The 17,919-nt window shown below is 45.8% G+C and overlaps 9 protein-coding genes across 9 annotated transcripts; 5 read left to right on the top strand and 4 right to left on the bottom strand.

Moving 5' to 3' along the window:
- Positions 1 to 50: 50 nt before the first annotated feature.
- On the top strand, positions 51 to 1,796 carry Bathy05g04970 (sugar transporter; the record flags this gene model as incomplete). The annotated part of the gene is made up of 1 exon (XM_007513094.1): positions 51 to 1,796. One exon carries the CDS (start codon positions 51 to 53, stop codon positions 1,794 to 1,796), a length of 1,746 nt encoding a protein of 581 aa, XP_007513156.1.
- A 103-nt stretch (positions 1,797 to 1,899) lies between these two features.
- On the bottom strand, positions 1,900 to 2,730 carry Bathy05g04960 (predicted protein; the record flags this gene model as incomplete). Its single annotated transcript, XM_007513026.1, has 1 exon — positions 1,900 to 2,730. The coding sequence occupies one exon, from the start codon at positions 2,728 to 2,730 to the stop codon at positions 1,900 to 1,902; it is 831 nt and encodes a 276-aa protein (XP_007513088.1).
- A 233-nt stretch (positions 2,731 to 2,963) lies between these two features.
- On the bottom strand, positions 2,964 to 4,391 carry Bathy05g04950 (predicted protein; the record flags this gene model as incomplete). Its single annotated transcript, XM_007512971.1, has 1 exon — positions 2,964 to 4,391. The coding sequence occupies one exon, from the start codon at positions 4,389 to 4,391 to the stop codon at positions 2,964 to 2,966; it is 1,428 nt and encodes a 475-aa protein (XP_007513033.1).
- Positions 4,392 to 4,662: 271 nt separating this feature from the next.
- On the top strand, positions 4,663 to 5,772 carry Bathy05g04940 (predicted protein; the record flags this gene model as incomplete). Its single annotated transcript, XM_007512824.1, has 1 exon — positions 4,663 to 5,772. The coding sequence occupies one exon, from the start codon at positions 4,663 to 4,665 to the stop codon at positions 5,770 to 5,772; it is 1,110 nt and encodes a 369-aa protein (XP_007512886.1).
- Positions 5,773 to 5,888: 116 nt separating this feature from the next.
- Bathy05g04930 (HemK family modification methylase) lies at positions 5,889 to 7,199 on the bottom strand (the record flags this gene model as incomplete). Its single annotated transcript, XM_007512834.1, has 1 exon — positions 5,889 to 7,199. One exon carries the CDS (start codon positions 7,197 to 7,199, stop codon positions 5,889 to 5,891), a length of 1,311 nt encoding a protein of 436 aa, XP_007512896.1.
- A 181-nt stretch (positions 7,200 to 7,380) lies between these two features.
- Positions 7,381 to 14,028, top strand: Bathy05g04920 (predicted protein; the record flags this gene model as incomplete). The annotated part of the gene is made up of 1 exon (XM_007513190.1): positions 7,381 to 14,028. The coding sequence occupies one exon, from the start codon at positions 7,381 to 7,383 to the stop codon at positions 14,026 to 14,028; it is 6,648 nt and encodes a 2,215-aa protein (XP_007513252.1).
- An 81-nt stretch (positions 14,029 to 14,109) lies between these two features.
- Bathy05g04910 (ribosomal large subunit pseudouridine synthase B) lies at positions 14,110 to 15,240 on the bottom strand (the record flags this gene model as incomplete). Its single annotated transcript, XM_007513095.1, has 1 exon — positions 14,110 to 15,240. The coding sequence occupies one exon, from the start codon at positions 15,238 to 15,240 to the stop codon at positions 14,110 to 14,112; it is 1,131 nt and encodes a 376-aa protein (XP_007513157.1).
- Positions 15,241 to 15,627: 387 nt separating this feature from the next.
- Bathy05g04900 (predicted protein) lies at positions 15,628 to 16,488 on the top strand (the record flags this gene model as incomplete). The annotated part of the gene is made up of 1 exon (XM_007512951.1): positions 15,628 to 16,488. One exon carries the CDS (start codon positions 15,628 to 15,630, stop codon positions 16,486 to 16,488), a length of 861 nt encoding a protein of 286 aa, XP_007513013.1.
- Positions 16,489 to 16,718: 230 nt separating this feature from the next.
- Positions 16,719 to 17,753, top strand: Bathy05g04890 (predicted protein; the record flags this gene model as incomplete). Its single annotated transcript, XM_007513273.1, has 1 exon — positions 16,719 to 17,753. The coding sequence occupies one exon, from the start codon at positions 16,719 to 16,721 to the stop codon at positions 17,751 to 17,753; it is 1,035 nt and encodes a 344-aa protein (XP_007513335.1).
- Between the last annotated feature and the right edge of the window lie 166 nt (positions 17,754 to 17,919).

The following is a 17,919-nucleotide window of genomic DNA, read 5'->3' as shown; positions in this document are numbered from 1 at the left end:
ATTTCGAAGCACGCGAGAAACTATACCGCGCCGGTGGTGCTCATTCATTCATGACTCCATCGTCTCTTTACGCATCAGCCTCATTATCGTCCTCGGTTTTCATTCTATCATCCAAGTCGCCTTCGTTCATCACCGCCGCGCACAAAAAGCAGAGAAAAGAGAAGAAAAATTACCTATATAACGGTCGCCCACTCCGTGCCTCGCTACCCGACGACGATAAAGATATTCCCATTCGGTTTGAATCGATACAAGATAGAATAGTAGTAGCAGTAGTAGAGAGAAATAAGAGGAGAATGCCAAGAAGTACCGTGAATGCCTATTCTGCAGCGAGTGCCGCGAGCTCAGGAGGCTATTATGTTGCTTCCTCGGCAGCAGCGATGAGTAGCGAGGACGAGAAAAAACTCTACACACTTACGCTTGCGGCGTGCCTGTCGATGTTGGCATTCGGTGCGGCATGCGGATGCATCGCAGGAGCGCTCGTGTACGTTGAATTCGGAACTCCTTCAGCGACGGTTTTTTTAAGTTCCGAAATCAAAGGTGCAATAGTTGCTGCTCTTCCGTTAGGCGCTGCTACAGCGTGTTTGGCGATTGGTTCCAAAACAGTGAGCGAAAGGTTTGGCAGGAGAGATATTTTTCGGTTTGCAAATGCGCTATATCTCGCTTCAGCTGCTCTCGCTTCTTTGTCGAATTCTTATACGATCCTCATCGTCGCACGCTTTATGTCTGGTCTCGCGTGTGGGTGTTCAACGGCAATAACGACGGTTTTCATTTCCGAGTGTGTCCCGGCCAAAACACGAGGGAAGTACACCTCACTCTCGCCACTTTTCGGAACGGTCGGTTTAATGTACGCATTTGTGATGAGTTTAGTCATAGCTTCTATATTCGGGGTTGCTAATTTGGATGCCACCGCTGCAGTCAGTGTCACTGGAGAGGCTTCGTCTTCGCTCGTGTGGCGATTGATGTTACTGGTACCAATTTTACCGTGTTTAGCTCAAGAGTATGTTTTTAGATATATGCCAGGCGCATGTCCTGAATCACCGAGATGGTTAGCAAGTCGTGGGCGCTATCAAGAAGCTCGTGGTATTATGAAATCTTTAGGACAGACGTTGCCGTCGAACAGTGTCGCGAGCTTGGCGACTTCAGACGCGCGGCCGATTGAAGATGCTGGATTTTTCGGATTGTTCAAGTCATCCAAACACATCAAGGCAACGGGAGTCGCATGCGGCATGAATATGCTCCAGCAGTTTTGTGGAATAAACGTGATCGTTTACTACGCGCCAAAAATATTGAATTCGTTAGGATACGGTAAACGTGAATCTATTTTGCTCACAGTGATAGTTTCTATGGTCCAAATTTGCTTTGGTACGTATTTATCGCAGAAGATTGACGTCTACGGAAGAAAGAAGATGGCGATGATTGGTATTTGTGGTATAATCTCAGGCTGCGCTTTATTAGCGTTCTCTTACTCTACTGCCGCTGGTAGTGTAAGCACTGGGCTCATAGCAATACTCGGCATTCTTATATTCCGAGTTTCATTTTCCTTATCGTTGGGACCAATACCATACGTCGTATCTTCCGAAGTTTTCCCGAAGGATGCTCGAAGTTCTGGTGTTGCGCTTGCAACGCTCGTCCAGTGGCTGTGTAATGTTCTCGTCACTTTCACATTTCTATCCTTTGTGGATACTTTTGGTGCGTGTAATGTTTTTGTAGCGTACACGTTCGTCGGTGTATTAGCATTAGCTAGCGTGCATTACTTGCTTCCAGAGACGAATCAACAGAAGCTGGAAGACAACTGATTGATAGAAAAGTTGTTTGTAATTTTATTGGTATTGCTTTGCGTATTGCTTTTCTATTATTATTATTACTTTGCTACGATGAATTTTGTTTGTATTAGAGCTTTTATAAGAAGGGACGAAACGGTCGCGGTCTCACTTCAATTTTCTGCGAACACCAACAACATTGGGAAATTCTGTTTGTTTTATATTTCCCTCTGATTTTTTTCGTCTGCCAAACTCTGATTGCACATTCTTTGCATTGCCTCGCATGCATACACGGGTAAAAGAGGTAACGCACGACATTCTTCTCTTCGTCGAAAGGTTCCAAGCATATGCCACATTCGGAATAATTCCCACTCATGGTGTTCAGTAGAAACGACACTTTATCCGGAATTTTACCGCCTTCAATTTGAGTATTTATGGCAATCAAATCAACTTCTTCTTCTTCTTCTTCGTTCATTTCGGCATCATCGATGCTAGCGTTGTTGTTATTGTTATTGCTATTGTTATTGTTAGTATTGTTATCATTTGTTCTTCTCGTTGTCTCGGTCTCGTCGCTTTTCTTTTCTTCTTCTTCCTCTTCTTCTCTTTGTTTCTTCTTTTGCAAAAATTTCAGAATGCTGAACTGCGCGTTAGGTTTCTTCTTCTTCTTCTTCTTCTTACTCTTCTCGTTCTCTTCCTCTCGGTGCGGTTCGTCATAATTCGTCCTTTCTCTCAACGTTTTCGCGTTCTCTTTCTCGTCGCGCACTCTGTGTTTTCCAGTTAGACAAAATTCGACGTGCTCCTGAATCAAAACGCGGTGCACGTCGCATCCGCACACGGGACACGTCCCAAGTACGCTTTCCCCGATGTTTATCGCTTTATTTTTCTTTTTCACGTGACGATACGTTGACTCGTCTTCGTCGTTGTCGTCGTGCGTGGCGACGATGATATCATCGTCTTCGACGTCATTCATGACCCGCGCGTGTTGCCAAGAGCGTCGTCGTCTGGGAGTGTACGAATAAAGTAATTTTTGAAATTTTTCCCTTTGTCTCGATCAAAAATCGAACTGTCGTTGCGCGTTCAAAAAAAATCGCCGTGAATACACGGGGGGTTCAATATTAAACCTGGAACCAGGTATGTACAGTATAATAAATGTTAACAAAAAGAATCTAGTATTTATGTATGAAAATATCGTTAGTAAGTCGTTTACTGCATGGAAGAAGCTCCTTCTTCGGTGATATTCAACGAGCTCTCAAAGCTTTCGGCTTTCAGCTCTTCTTCGACTTCTCGAACCGCCTGGTCGGCGAGACGAATAGCTTCTTCATCGTCATCGCCATCATCTTCTTCGTTGTCAGAGCCATTCAAGTACGCGTGATAGGGTGACTTTGGACACATAAAGACCGGCGAAGAGTTTTTCTCCGCCTTGGTTGCGGTGAAGATGACAGTTTTAGCCGGACTCGGGCTGTATTCTTCATCCGCTTCTTCTTTATCTTCGACAGAAGGCGTGGACGGCAACTTGGCGTCATTCTCACTTCTCAGCAGTTTCATTTCTTCAAGAGACATGGTTTGACGTCTCTTGTATTCATCGATATCTTCTTCTTCTTCTTCTTCTTTTTCTACTTTTTCTTCTTCTTCTTTCACTTCTTCTTGGACGATATCTTCAACCGTCGTCGGAGGCACCATCATCATCTTCGGCGTCGCCGCTTGCTCCTCTTTTTCATCATCTTCTTCTTCTTCTCCTTCAGCGGTTGGTTGCGTCCACGAACCAAACAAATCGTGACCTCTGGCGGAGTCCCAGTATTTCATTCTCGCTTCGCTCGCTTGCGGTGGATTTTGTTCTTGTTCTTCTTTTTTCGTCCTGGTATGTGTCGTATGAAACGAAAAATCAGCTCCGGCGGCAACCCCTTTTTGTTCTGCCGAGGAAGAGGATGGAAGCACCCCTCCGCCTTCCACGTTGGCATTACCAACCACTCTCGTGTGCGCTGTCTGTCTTCGATCGTCCGTAAAATTCGAGGAAAAAATCTCGTTTCCTTTATACATGCCTTTTTGATGCAACTCGCTCGTCAAACGCACTTTCGAAGTGTTCCAATGGAAACCTTTCTTTTGCCTATCGTCGAAGCGCACGCCAGCACCTACCGTCGATGTCGTCGACGTTTTAAACTCTGCCTTACAGAATCCACTCTTCACGGCTTCTTCCAGTCGTTCGACCAACGCGTCTTTACTCCCAGCCGGGTTTACTTTCCTCTCTCTGCACGCCGTTCTTAACTCTTGAAGCGTCAACTGTTTCAAGTCCACGGGTTTCACCACCCCTCCTGCAATTTGCGCATCATCTTCCTTCTTTCTATCTACGGGCACTTTCAGAAACTTCGGTGGCGTTTTCTGCGAAAAAATTCCGTGTCCAGAGTGTCCTCTCTCTCTGTTCACGTTCCACGTTCTCACGTTCTCTTTAAACTCTTTCCCGACTTCGACCGAGTCGTTTTTAAAAATCGATTCCACGCCCGAAGTTGGTCTCTTCCCAGACGACGACGAAGGCTTGTTGTTGGTGTTGTTGTTGTCGACATTCGGTTCCTCCTGTTTCAACGATAACGGGTTTCGCCCGTTCGTAATTTTTGATGAGTACGTTCGTATGCCCATCTTCTTCTTGATTCGCGCGCGTTTCGTGTGTAGCGTGTTGTGTGCTTTTATTATGATGATACAAATTCTGAAAAGGGAAAAACAAACGTTCCCCTTTTTTTTGAGATGAAGTTTTGTTTAGGGTATATGATTACTCTTTCCCGCCTTTTCCAAGAAAAAAGGAAAAAAGAAAACGCACGAAACGCACAAACGTCAAATCCCAGGTCTCTTTGAACAACAACAACACGTTAAATAAAAAGAAGAGAGAAAGAAGAGAGATTCAAAAGAAATCATGTCTTCTGGAATAGTATCAGCGCAGATGCACTGCTGCGGTGCTGCAAAACTCAACACCAAACAAAGCGCGGCGGCGAGAAAACCTATGGTTGTTTCTAAGAAATCATCGTCCTCGATAAAATTTGCGGTGAAAGCGCGATCGTCCTCGTCGTTAACTACGTCGTCGTCCTCAATCGATATCAATAATAATAAAAAAGAAGATAAAGAAGAAGAAGAAAAAGGAGAAAGAGAAAGCGATGCGCTGAGTAAATCGTTGAAGAAAGCGTTCGTGACTGCGACGGCGTCCTTGGTTTTAGCCGTCGCGGGTGTACCACAAGAGCCTGTAGCAGCTGCCCCTCTGGACGTGACGAATAAGATTAGCATCAATGGACCGGCGCGATATTTGCCGAGCGAACTCACTAAACCAGACCCGATTTTCGAGGAAGACTTTAACGTATCCTTCGCTGGTTTGAAAGTAGATCACAAGATATTAGTCTCTACGATTATTCTCGGCCAAGCGATTGGTTTCGCCGGGGCCATTGCCGGCGGATTGGAAGCGAAAAAGAGAGCGCAGGAGATCACGCAATTGAACAAGTCGCTTTTGGAAGTGAACGGGAAAATTAAGAAGGAATTACGAAGAGAGAAACAAAGCAAGACACCTGGCGTGGACATGAGCATTGATAGCGACGGCGATGAGTACGTGGAGAAAATTTTAATGTTGCTTCGATCGGGTAAGGCGATGTTGAAGATGGACGAATCGAAGGAGAAATTGGAAGAAGCTTTGGGTAAGTTTGAAGAAGCATACGCGTTAATCATCGCAGAGAGCGGTAAAGAAAAGTTGAACGTGCCGTGGAAAGCGGAGAGGAAGGCGTTGAAAGGTATTGCGGCCGCGGCGAGTCGTCTGGGGTCCACCGCGAAGTCTTTGGAAATGACAAAGAAGGTGCTCAATTTAGCGTTGGAGCATAAAGATATGGCGGAAATTACGGATAATTACGGCAAGATTGCGGACTTGTACACTGAGTTGGATCAGTTGGAATCCGCGCAAACGTATTACGACTTGTACTTCAACGCGCTCGATAACGAGTACGGGTTCAGCGCAGAAAAGAACACCCAAGCTGTTGCGAGATAAACGTTTGTTGAAAGAAGAAGAAGAAGAAATACCTGCCGAGTTGTCTACCAGTATCTGTACTTACTATAATGATTGTTATACTTCAATCCACTATCACATATATTGCTATGAATGCTCTAATCTTTAAAGCTAGTATTACTAAACCTATGCACTTTCTTAGCATCGATCAATCGCGCCGTAACGAATCTCTCCACGCCGGCGTAATCACTCCGAACGCGAACGTCCTCGTAGAGGTTCGTCTTCCATAATTTCTCCCACACTAGTAAAGCTTGTTCTCCACCGTGCGTTTCTAACGCCAAAAAACCCCCAGGAGCTAAGTATTCGTGCGAAAATTCACAAATTACATCTAAATCACCCATCCCCAATTCGCCTCTACCATCCAACGCGGACATTGGTTCGTGTCGACCAACCTCTGGCTGCAAATTTGCGGCGACGTCCGAGGGAATATAAGGTGGATTTGATACGATTCCGGCAAACTTGATACCATTATGCTCGCGTAAAGCGTCGAACCACGACCCATGCAACAAAGAAACCGTATCGTTCAACCTTAAACGCTCTACGTTTATCTTTGCAATCTCCAGCGCTTCCTTGGAAAAATCTGTGGCGTACACCCCCGGGTTCGTCTTCGAGAACATATCCTTCAACTCCGTGGCTAACGCGCATGCAATTGCTCCAGACCCGGTGCCTAAATCTAACCAAGGCAACTCTTTTAAATGTTCGTTCTTCCCGTATATTTTCACGTGCTGGTATGCAAAATCAATCAAGAGTTCTGTTTCCGGTCGAGGTATTAAAACGCCCGGCGCGACGTACAAGGATACCGTCCGAAACTGCGAAGACTTCGTTAAATACTGAATCGGGTACCGGTCATCAATGCGCTTGTTCCATAAAGCTGTCAATTGGTCGAAATTCATGCGCATTGAGATATCATCACTTTTTCCTTCGTTTGCGACGACGTCTTCCAACAGCCACTCCAATTCGGTAACTAACGACTGTTCATCTACTGGGTCATTATTAGTAGTGTCATGATGATGATGACGATGATGATGACTCTGTTGACCACTGTCTTTATTACCGCCATCGAACGAAGAAAACGCTCCTTTACTCTTTGTTATCTTCTCTTTTGCCCACGTTTGCCATCGTTTTAATTCCTCTCTCGTAGAGTCGAACGTCGCTTTTCGTTCGTTCAACGGTATCAACGTTTTTTCATCAACGTAAGAAGAAGAAGAAGAAGAAGACGAAGAAGAGGAGAAAGAGCAGCAGAATGTTCTACTCTTCTTCTTCTTGTTGTTGTGCGAATAGGAACACCGACGACGATGAAAAAGTGATGATGATGATGATGATGCGTTCAACACGAGAAGAGGGTTGTTCATCCGATGATGATGATGATGTTTTACCAGTGAGAGAAGGAAACTCCTCCGGCTCCTCATTTTTGAGGAGAAGTTTTTTTTTCAAAAAAAAAAGAGGTGCCCACACAAGAATTTATTCTTTTACCACACACAGTATGAGAATAACAAGCGCTCGTAAACACGCGCAGAGTTTTCTTCCTCTTTGAACGCCTTAAACTCTTGATCCTCCACCTTCTTTTCCTCCTCCTCCACCTATAACGCGATGACCACCACCATTTCCAACGCGGTATCTTCTTTTCTTCTTTTAACCAAATTCACTCTTCGTCGAGAGACCAACGAGATGAGCGGAGAAGAAGGAACGAACTCGTTGGAAACGCTCGTTCTGATTTTATTCACCGGTGTACTCTCCTTCTTCCCGACGCTCTTTGCCGTTCGACGATGGATATTTCCTTCGCTGTTGCAATTGGGATTGAAATTTGTGGCGACGAAAGGCGTGCGCGTGACGGTCGGGTCGATTGGGTTCCTTTCCGCGACGGATGTGATTTTGAACTTTTCGTCTCCTGCTGAAGGAGGGGGAGATATCGAGCAGATATCCATCGGAGAAATCAGATACGCGGGAAGACTGAGGCACTTGGTGAATTGGATGTTGAAAACGTTATATTCACCGTCTCCTGCAACTGGAAGTACGTCTTCAACTACTACCAGCACCACTACTACTATCAAGGAAGGAGATGTTGACGTGCCCGAAGAAGGAGACGACGCCTCGTCGAGTAAAGAAGTTGTCGTGCAAAATCGGAACAGGATGATGAACGTCCCCATTCGATGTTTCGACGTGCAAGTTAAAAGACGGAGCGCGAGGAAGACAAATAAACAAGAAGATTACGAGGACGATTTGGATGGCGATTACGTCGAGGAAGAGGAGGAAGAGGAGGAGAAGGCGAAATCGACGAGCAACATCACCACCACCAACAACAACACAAACGACAATAAAACAGATAGGGCGAGTAAACGGATAAAGGAAAGTTTTAAGAAGCGTGTCGTCGCGAGGTTTCTCTCGCTTTTGGAAATCAATTTAGTAGATTTAAGAGTGTACGATGAGGATGTTTTCACCGTTACGACGACACAAATGGTTTTGACGACGAAACCTGTAGCAGATGCGCTGACGGTGTTCGTGAATATGCCAAACGGCATTCGAATAGTTCCGAAATCGGTTCGCGTCGGTAAGAAAGACAATGTTGCCATAGCAATTTCGAAAGTATCGTGTTCACTCAGGGCTGATTTGACGAAAATAGGTAAAGTGAGCGATGTGCAAGTTGAACTGTTGGGGATAGATCCAGTATTCACGGATGATTCGCAGGATTTGTTCAATCACGCGTGGATAGAAAGCGTTCGAATTCATCAAGTTCGCGATGATAGGAGGGTAAAAGACGACACAAACATCAAATCTACGTTTGCTCTCGGGTACGAGATCAGGAATGCGCGCTCTGAATGTTTTTGTTTCCAAAACTCGCTCGCGGATGCGCTCGTGCAGGATCAAATAGATTCCAACACGTTGAATGCACGCGTAAAGTCTTCGGTTTTATTGACTGTGCCTGAAATTAGTGGAGTGTTTCGAGCAACAAATAGCGATCGGCGCAAAGGACGAAGCAGTAGAGGCACCATGGATGAAGCTGGCGGCAACAAAAATACGACCGCGTCAATGAAAATGTTGGGTGTTTCGCTCGATTTTCAAGATGATTGTTCTCTGGAAACTTACTCTCGAAAAGTTGAAATCGGCAAACTCGAAATTGAGCATCACTCAAGCAGTACCCAAACGGTGCAACCGGCAACGACGAAAATAACAATGGATTACGTGCAGATGGACTGGGATCCTGATGCACATTTCCTAATCGAAACGCTTTCAGAAGATACGAAAAAGTTCCTCGGGAGTCTGGCCTTCCTAAAGACGAAGGATCAGTCCAAGCAGGAGAAAGAGATGAAAGCATCGCGGGATCGTAACATTTCCCTTGATGCTACCAACGTTTCGTTTGCTGCGGATTTGACGCTCGGAGCGAATGTTCGCTTCGCTTCGACGCGCGTACATCTCGAACAGATCTCGACGATAAACGTTGAAAATTTTGAAATCGAAACAAACGCGGAGACGTTTTTCACGACGAAATCGCTCGCCCTCGAGAAGCGAAAGCACGATAGCGGTTGGGATATCACAACGAGTACAGCCGCTGTTAAGTTTGCTCGAGACTTAGATTTCGGCGATTTTTACGCTGCTTTGTTCGCTGGCGAGAGTGCTTTCAAACAAGCGCTGAAGAAGTTCACCTCCACGGCTGCCTCCGCAGCCGACAAGTCCAAAATCATCTCCAAAAAAGCATCATCGAATGAAAATGGAACAGTTTTGAATTTACCGGATTCGATAGGAGAAGTGCGCTGGAAGTCGACCGGAGGAAACACGTTCATAATCGAAGATTCAGATAAACTCGAAAGCTTCTTGCGTATGCAAGAAAAATTTCTGAAGCCGGAATTGAAACGCTCGAGAAAATTATTAAGAGACGCTGACGAAACTAAGGATGCTCAAATGATTCAGCAAATATTTCAGAATGTTGCAAAAGCGTATAAGAAAGGTGTCGATGGCTTTAACGAGAATAAGAAGAAAGACGTGCACTTCCTGAATCTGGTGGATAATATTTTGACAGTTCGTGCGCAAACGCTGGATTGGTCTTTCAAATATGGTTGTGACGCAGACGAACGTGAGAAAATAGGACATTTCTGCCGTTGCACCGACGCTCCATACTCGGATGGCGTCGATTTGCACATAACCCAATACCAAACCGTCGATTGGACGTGCGAAAAGTTTGATATGTTCCTGGGTGGCGAGGATTGCGCTATGTTCGAGGCAAAAACCATTTCCATGCAAGGACCGGTTGTTTTAGCAAAGCAGAGCGTCCAGTCCAAAGACACGCACTTACTACCGTTCCCGGTCGGCAAGCGAAGATTTGCAGCCATCCGCTCGGCTCAATCTCCTTCTAGGCCAAGCGTTTTAGCGTTCACTAATTTAACGCAGACTTGGATTGACGGGAAAGTACGGTATTTGGCATCCTCAGAACCGAAGTACGCTATTCTTTCGCGCGAAATATCAAATCGTATGGTTCCGAAATCAAGGCATCGTGATGCCCCTAACGACGATTCATCTCCGGCAAAAGTAAAAGACAACTTTCCGTGGTGGGATAACTTAAGGAACTTATGGCGAGGTGACTTCACGATTATCGCAAGGAACTCTCAAATCGTCCTGGATTCATCTTTGAAGGATACTCAAACTCGTCACGCGCTTGCTTTCAAAGCCTCCAAATGCGAAATGTCTTACAAATCAGGGCATATCCTTCTCCGCGCTGCTCGCTTTGCCGTATCGAGGGAACCTTCTTTTTCGGATGCAGTTTCCCATACGCTTTTTGTTGCTCCGGCGGTCGAGATTGGTGTGAAGTATGAATGGTTGACTAAAGATAATATAAACGGATACGCGACATCGTATCGTTTCGATCCAACAACAGGCGTAGAATTGCACACCCTGTCTGAATGCAAAAGTTGCGAAGGTTCGCACGAGCTCAGCATACAATTCGCATGCAAAGATACCTTGCTCCCAGGATGGCGCGTTGATCACATACTCGATGATATTGAAACGAAAATGAGTTCTAGCATAGCAGAAGACTCAGCGGATGAAGAAGATTTCTTGACTCCGAAGTCATCGAGGAAAGGCACTATTGATAACTTCCAAACGCCGTTGTCTTCGTTTCAGACTACCGCGATGGACGCAAATGGTAATAAAGCTTCTTTATCGTCTTCACCGCTCGCAAAATGGCATTCCGATGACTTCAAAACTAGAATTTCGGCACTCAAGCTTTCGCCATCGAGAACGTCTTCAGTTCTACTTTCGCCAGCGCGTGCGCGTAATATATCAGATCTGCACAGTGTCCTCAATTCATTCGACGGTATCAGCATGAATTCTCAGTTCACGGAAACTCCATATTTTAGATTCACCGCAGAGGATATGAGGTACATGAAAAAATGGTGGAGAGCGCTGATGAAACCCGATTTGGTATCGTTACGGAACGCGTGGAGGTACAAACAATATGGAAAGACCAAAGCAACGGAGAAAAGTTACGGTAAGACAAAAAAAGTGAAAGGCAAGTCTATGGTTTCCATATTATATTCGAAACAACCGAGCTGGGAGGTAACGGCGGAGTATTTGAATTATTCCTTACCGACAAAGGAGAAAGACGAAACTGTCCAAAGCATAGCTGCTTTTTTGGAAGGATTCAGTTACATATCTAACGCGAGTGAAAACTTGAACGTCCACGCGAAGGATTTACGCATATTTTTACCCGAAAAAGAAGAAAATGAGGCAACTTTTGAGCCGAATCAAATGATATCGGCAAATTTCGACGAGACCATGCGCGAAATGTTGAGAGGCTCGAACACAATCCCTTCGCCGCGTGCATTGAGAGTCGGTGATGGTAACGGTCCTATCGAGAATAAAGTCACTGCATCGTCGCTGCGGGAAATGGTCACGGACTCGATGTTAGTGCTTGAAAGTCGCGAATTTCGAGTACGCAAACCTTCGGCGAAAGATGAGGTGCGAGTCGACGTGGACGCTCCTAGAGTATTACTCGAATCGAAAACGAGAGAAAAGGTTTTGACGTGGATTCGTGAGATGTGGCAAGCTTCGCTAGGCGATGATCCCTCAATCGAGAAGCCACCGTCGATGTTTGAATTAGAAAAGCTCAGTGAAAATCTGGTCGATATGGACCTTGATCAATACAGCAAGCATAGAAAAAATATCAGTGCGACGAGTGGATTCAGCGAGTCCTCGCAATCGAACGCGAAAACTGCGAACACCGAATTAGATTTGCTGGAGTTGATTAAACCGGGTGTCGTGAATAATGGCGGTGAAAATGTTGTCAGCGAGATGAAAAAATCTCCTCCAACTCAAGTAATTGCCGATGAATGTTTGTTCGTCGTCCAAATTTCAGAACCGCAAATAAATTTACGAGGTAACGATCGAAATGGGCGATTATTACTCGCAGCGGATAATGGACTCGTTGTTGGTCGACGCGTAGTGTCTTCATCTTCGGATTCCTCTTCGGCGACACAGAAGCAACGGTTGGTAGACGTGAATTTACACCACGTAGCAGCTCATGTTGCACCTACAGACGTCGACCTCCGAGCTGGCGTACAATGGCTCGAAGATAAAGGCTCCGATGAAGAAGTCACGCATTTACAGCCAAAAAAATCTAGCTTGCTGAGACAAATCTTCGCTCCGTGCGAGATGATCTTCAAGCACTCCGTGCAAACAAGTGATAGCGGTGAATCTGACGATTCAGACGCACCCACAAAATTCTCTTTCAAATCTCCAGATATTGACGCCACAATGGAATCCGAACAGCAGGCTGTACTAGTCGATATTATCGGCTCGTTGTTTTTAACTCCATCAAATTTCGCGCCTCCCAGTCCGGAACACAACGCAGTCGCTCTGCTGAGGAAAAAAGGACAGAGAAGTTTATTTGACCAAGAAGATGCAGCTGCGTCGGCGATCGTTGCGGCTCCTTTGTTGGAATATATCAAATCTATCCACGCACTGAGACTACATGACATTGATTTTCAGAAACTTGAAGACGACAGAACAGAAATGACGACTGGCGGCGCGAAAGAGAACGAAGATTTGAAGAGACGAGGTTATCTTGATGACGTGAAACGTAAAGAAAAAGCGTTGGCGAAATCGATACGGCGAGCGGAGTCCTTGACGAAGTATAATCGTAAAAGAGCGGCGATGCAAATGGAGTTGGAAATCGAGCGAGGAGCGTGGGCGCTCAGAAAAGCCGGGAAGACGTTCATGAATGCGGAAATTACAAATCTAAGTCTTTCGCGAGAACGGCACGTCGATTCATCTGGCGTTACTCTTTTCAAATTGAAGGGATTACACTTACAAACTGTTGAAAAAGTAGTCGTAGGAAGATGGCTTCTGGATGAAGATTGGGATAACGTTCCGGCGGCGATACGGACAAAACCTAATTTTCTTCAAGTATCGGCATACCGCGCGGCGAGCCCACCAGAAGCACCAATTTGGAATCATTTAGAAGTTCTCCTCTCACCGTTCAAAATTGACATCACGAAGGAAATCTATCAAATGATTTATGACTACGCATTTCCGTCGGAACGAGAGATCAAGTCAAAAAAGATGCACTTGGCATTCGAAAAAGAGTTTCAGAAATCAAAGGCAACCGTTGCTACTACTACTACTAAGACGACTTCGACAACAGCTACCAAAACTTCTACAGACAGTTTACCTAAGGTTGACGAAGGATCATCGAGAAAGACGGCAGAGGTTGTTGGTGGTGAAGACGACGACGACGACGAGGATACAGCGCCCATTTCTGGTCCAAAGGTTGTGCAAGTGAAATATTTGCGATTCAACGAATCGAAAGTGAAAGTGTCTTATCACGGATCAGCGGGTTCGTTCAAAGATGTCAGACTGTTGCTCGATTCCTACACTTGCGAATCGTTTGAAGGAAGATGGAGAGAACTTGTCGGGCAGTTGAAAGGTAACTTGGCATGGTCTGCTCTGAAGTCGGTGACTGGATTCGCGGGACGAAAACTTACCAAGATTAAAGCTGCGGCGAACGATGGTGCGGCAGTAGTAGTACCAGTCGCAGCTGTCGCACAGACTGCAGGAGAAAATTTGAGCGACAGTAACAACGCGACCGCTCCGTTCGCGTCTTCATCAAAACAAACCAGTTCGGTGATGTCTCCCGCCAAGAAGAAATCGATTTTCAAGAAATTGTTCAAAACGCCCACGAAGAACGAGAAAAACGAACGGGACGCGTTCATGTCGGGCTTTAGCGCAAAAAACCCAGCTGATAAATAGCAATAGCAATAGTAGACGTAAATAAATACAGTACAGTAGGAATTCGCAATGCATTAGTTACAACGTTGTATATAGTAAGTATCAAAAATTTCCTCCGATTTGCTGGAGCGATTTCTCTAAAACGTACGAAACTTGATGCGGTTTCAAGGAACAAAACATCCCAGCTGGTAGTTCCGAAGGCATTTTTAACCCACCGATTCTCGTCCGCTTCAAATTCTTCACCTCTACCCCGGCACTCTCTGCAATCCGTCTAACCTCTCGATTCCGTCCGTCTTCCACTTCCACCGCGACGCGATTTTTTGGTCCTCCGTCCCCGGTGACTGCTTCCACCAGCACCGGCGTCACGTGCGCGCCATCCACTTCCGTCCCTTTCCGCATCTTTGTGATCTGCGCACTCGTCACTCTCTCCGGTGCCGTAATCACGTATCTCTTCACAACCCCCGACGATGGGTGTGCGACTCTTTGCGACCATTTCCCGTCCGTCGTCACCAACAACATGCCCGTCGTTTGAACGTCCAATCGACCAACCGTAAACAATCTCGGCGGTAACTTTCCCGGATTCCCCTTCTTCCACTGTTCCGTCCACGTTTGCAACAAATCCAACGCTTTCTTTCCACCAGTGCCAGTTTCTTCCTTTTCTCCTCTGTTGTTACCGTTGTTGTTGTTGTTTAGAATACCACCAGTTTTGGTCGAGCAGACGTACCCTTTCGGTTTGTTCACTAGGAAATAAAAGTGTTCGCCTGCGTATTCGACGCCGCCTTGGACGACTTTATCGTCCAACTCAATCACGTCCACGTCCAAGTTCACCTTAAACTGCGGCTCTAAAACTTTCGTCCCGTTTACTTTCACTCGTCCGTCGAAGATGATCGTTTCCGAGCCTCGTCGCGAGGCGACGCCCAACGCCGCCAACGCTTTCGACAATCTCTGCCCTTCCAGTTTGTTCAATTTCTTCTCCTGGGGCGTTTGGACGATATCGCCGTTAAAGCGCGTTTTTCTCCCTCCTCTCGTTTGCGTCGCCCAACTGTTGTTGTTGTTGTTGTTCTTACTCCCGTTATTATTATTACTACTACTATTGCTATTACCGTTGTTGCTACTACTTTTAACGAACAACTTTGTTGTTGTTGAAGAGGAAGAAGAAGAAGAGCGCGTTTGATGATGATGAGCACAAAACGTCCCCGCCGTCAACTTTGTAAAATTCAACATCATCATCATCGTTGCCCCGCGTTTTTGTTTTTGTTGTTGATTAAGAATAATACTATCCTTTACTACTAATAATAACGACGACGGCGACGACGATGATGAGAACGCCAGAGAAGAGCGTCGCATACACACCTGTCTTTTCGACAAAAACAAATGTATTTATAACAACAACAACAACAACAACAACTCTGAATTAAAATTAATAAAAAGTGACTTCTGTGTGACGACTCTTTTTCTTTTTTGTGTTGTGTTGTCACTTTTTCTTTTCTCCTCCTCCTCCTCCTCTCCCTTCTTCTTCTTGTGTTGTGTTCTTTCCAGAAAAGCAGCGCGTTTAATTTGGAGGATATGCGCAACAAATAATGAGGAGTATGGATAGATAGACGACACAGAGAGAAAAGAATGGGATTGTTAAAGCAATACCGAGCGAAAGCGACGACGTTTAGAGACGGGAAAAAAGCGGCGGATTTCGAGAGCAAAGAACAAAATTATACTTCCATCATCACGACAACGACGAAGAAACAACAACGCGGCGTGAACGAGGGGAAGAATGGCTTTACTTCCTCTCCAAACAACAAAAACAACAACGGTTTTGATAAAGGTGGAGACGCCAATACGAATAAAAAATGGAAGTCAAAAAGAGCCGGCGCCAAAGAACGACGAATTCGTATATTGCGTTCTTTACCACTCTCGAGAGCGCTGACGGAGCAAGAACTGGCGAAGATGTTCAAAACGGTATTACAACCGGTGCGAGCGAAATACGGAGGCGCTGGATTTGCTAAACCGAGCGTATACGTGGACATTTCCGACGAGTACTTTTCGGAAAAGTTCCAAGAACTGTTCGACGAGCACGTGGACGGTTTCGGCGGGAAATCTCTGACGAAGATGGGAAAGAAAAACGAGGAGATGTTGTGGAAGCAAAGGTTAAAAGAGAAGCAGGGCAGAGAACAGTTCGTGGTTGTCAAGAGTCACGACGACGACGATGACGAGGACAATAGTAGTCATAGTAAGAAACGACAGCGGCGGCGGCGGATGATGATGAGTAAAAAAGGAGAAGAGGAGAATGCGGCCACGCGAGGAAACGAGGACGATAAAACGAAACCTTTTCTCAGTCGCAAACAGAGGAAACTCGCCTTGCAAAGAGGCGAAGTCGTTCTCGAGAGTAACCACAGTAGCGATGATAAAATGAACCACCGCAAAGCGTCTTTTGCGAGTGAGTTGCAAAAGCAAGCTTTGCTCGCCGCCGCCGAGGCTGGCTTTTAGTTAGTCGATGTAAAAATAGTACTTGATTTTTGGTTGATTTTGTTGGTTCCTTTCCCTTTGTGTTCTTTTCTTTTTTTTTCTTTTTTTCAGTCAGTCAGTTTGGGTTCCTTCTGTCTGTCTGTTGTGGTCCACAGATGGCAAAATTCTTCTAAAAAAATCCAGCGTGGCAACGTCATCTTCATCATTATTTAAAGCGCGTAGTATTATTATTATTATTATTATTATTAATCATGACCAACACTGCTGCCTTCACGTCCTCGGGGTCGCGCGTCTTCGTTTCGACGTCCAAAACCGTCGCGTCGTCTAAAAGAACGATCGTTCGAAGTTCTTTACAACAACAACATAAACAACAACAACAACAAAAATCATCATCATCGGTCGCGTTATCGTCGTCGACGTTTCAGCACTCATCATCATCATCATCATCATCATCGTCCAAAAGAGCATTGTCGTCAAAAACGGGACCAAACGTCGTCGTTCGCGCGGAAGGCGGCGATGGACAAGAGGCGGCGCCAGCCACGGCGGCTCCAGCAGCTTCCCCGAAAACGCAAGTCCCGGAGTCGTACATCAAACTTCTCTCGTTCTCCGACTTACCGAGAGGCGACCGAAAGAAAATCGACGCTTTGGGGAAGTCTATTTTACTCTTTTGGTACAGAGATACGATTTGCGCGATTGAGTCGAGATCACCATCAGAAGGCGCGTATTCCGAGGGGTTTGAGAGAGCTCGATTGACGCAAGACGCGTGCATCGAGTGCCCGACGACAAAAACGACGTTTGACTTGAAAACCGGGGAGATTAAAGCCTGGTATCCGGATAATCCAGTGTTGGCGAAATTAACGCCGCAGGAGACGTGTAGAAATATGGAAGTGTTTCCAGTCGTGGTCGCGGAAGAGGAGGATGCGATTTACGTTGGCGTGAAAGATGGGAGTTTAGGTCCAGGGTTTGTCTCGCAATCCTTTAAAGGTGGGTCGGACACGAGTTTGGAGAACAACAACGTTTTCGGCATCGAGCCGAGAATGTACACGGAGGATGGACAGGTATTGGAGGATGCGAGCTCGAGTGGATCAGCAAAGTTAGATCCGGGGACAGTAGCCGTGAGCATCGCAGGTGTGGCGGCGTTGGCGGTTGGCGGAACCGCGACGTGCTTGTATTTTGAAAACTACGTGCTTTTGGGTATCTTTTGGATCGCCGGGTTCGCAGCCGCGGCGAAGGTGGCGTTGGACGTGACCGGCGTTGATATTTCCGAATTGACTAAAGGTGATTAAAGCCACACTGAGAAAAATACTTATACTTATATAATAATATTCTGCTGACTTAAAAACATTCGCAATTGCTATCGTATATGCTCTCTTCTTAAGAAATCTCACCCACCGTGTGTAAACAACTCGTCGTACATTATTACCGCTACTTTCCTTCCCTCTCAAATTAAGT

Source organism: Bathycoccus prasinos (assembly GCF_002220235.1).
Source record: "Bathycoccus prasinos genomic : chromosome_5".
Lineage (NCBI taxonomy): Eukaryota > Viridiplantae > Chlorophyta > Mamiellophyceae > Mamiellales > Bathycoccaceae > Bathycoccus > Bathycoccus prasinos.
The sequence above is the reverse complement of the archived record's forward strand: the minus strand, read 5'-3'. Positions and strand labels throughout refer to the sequence as shown.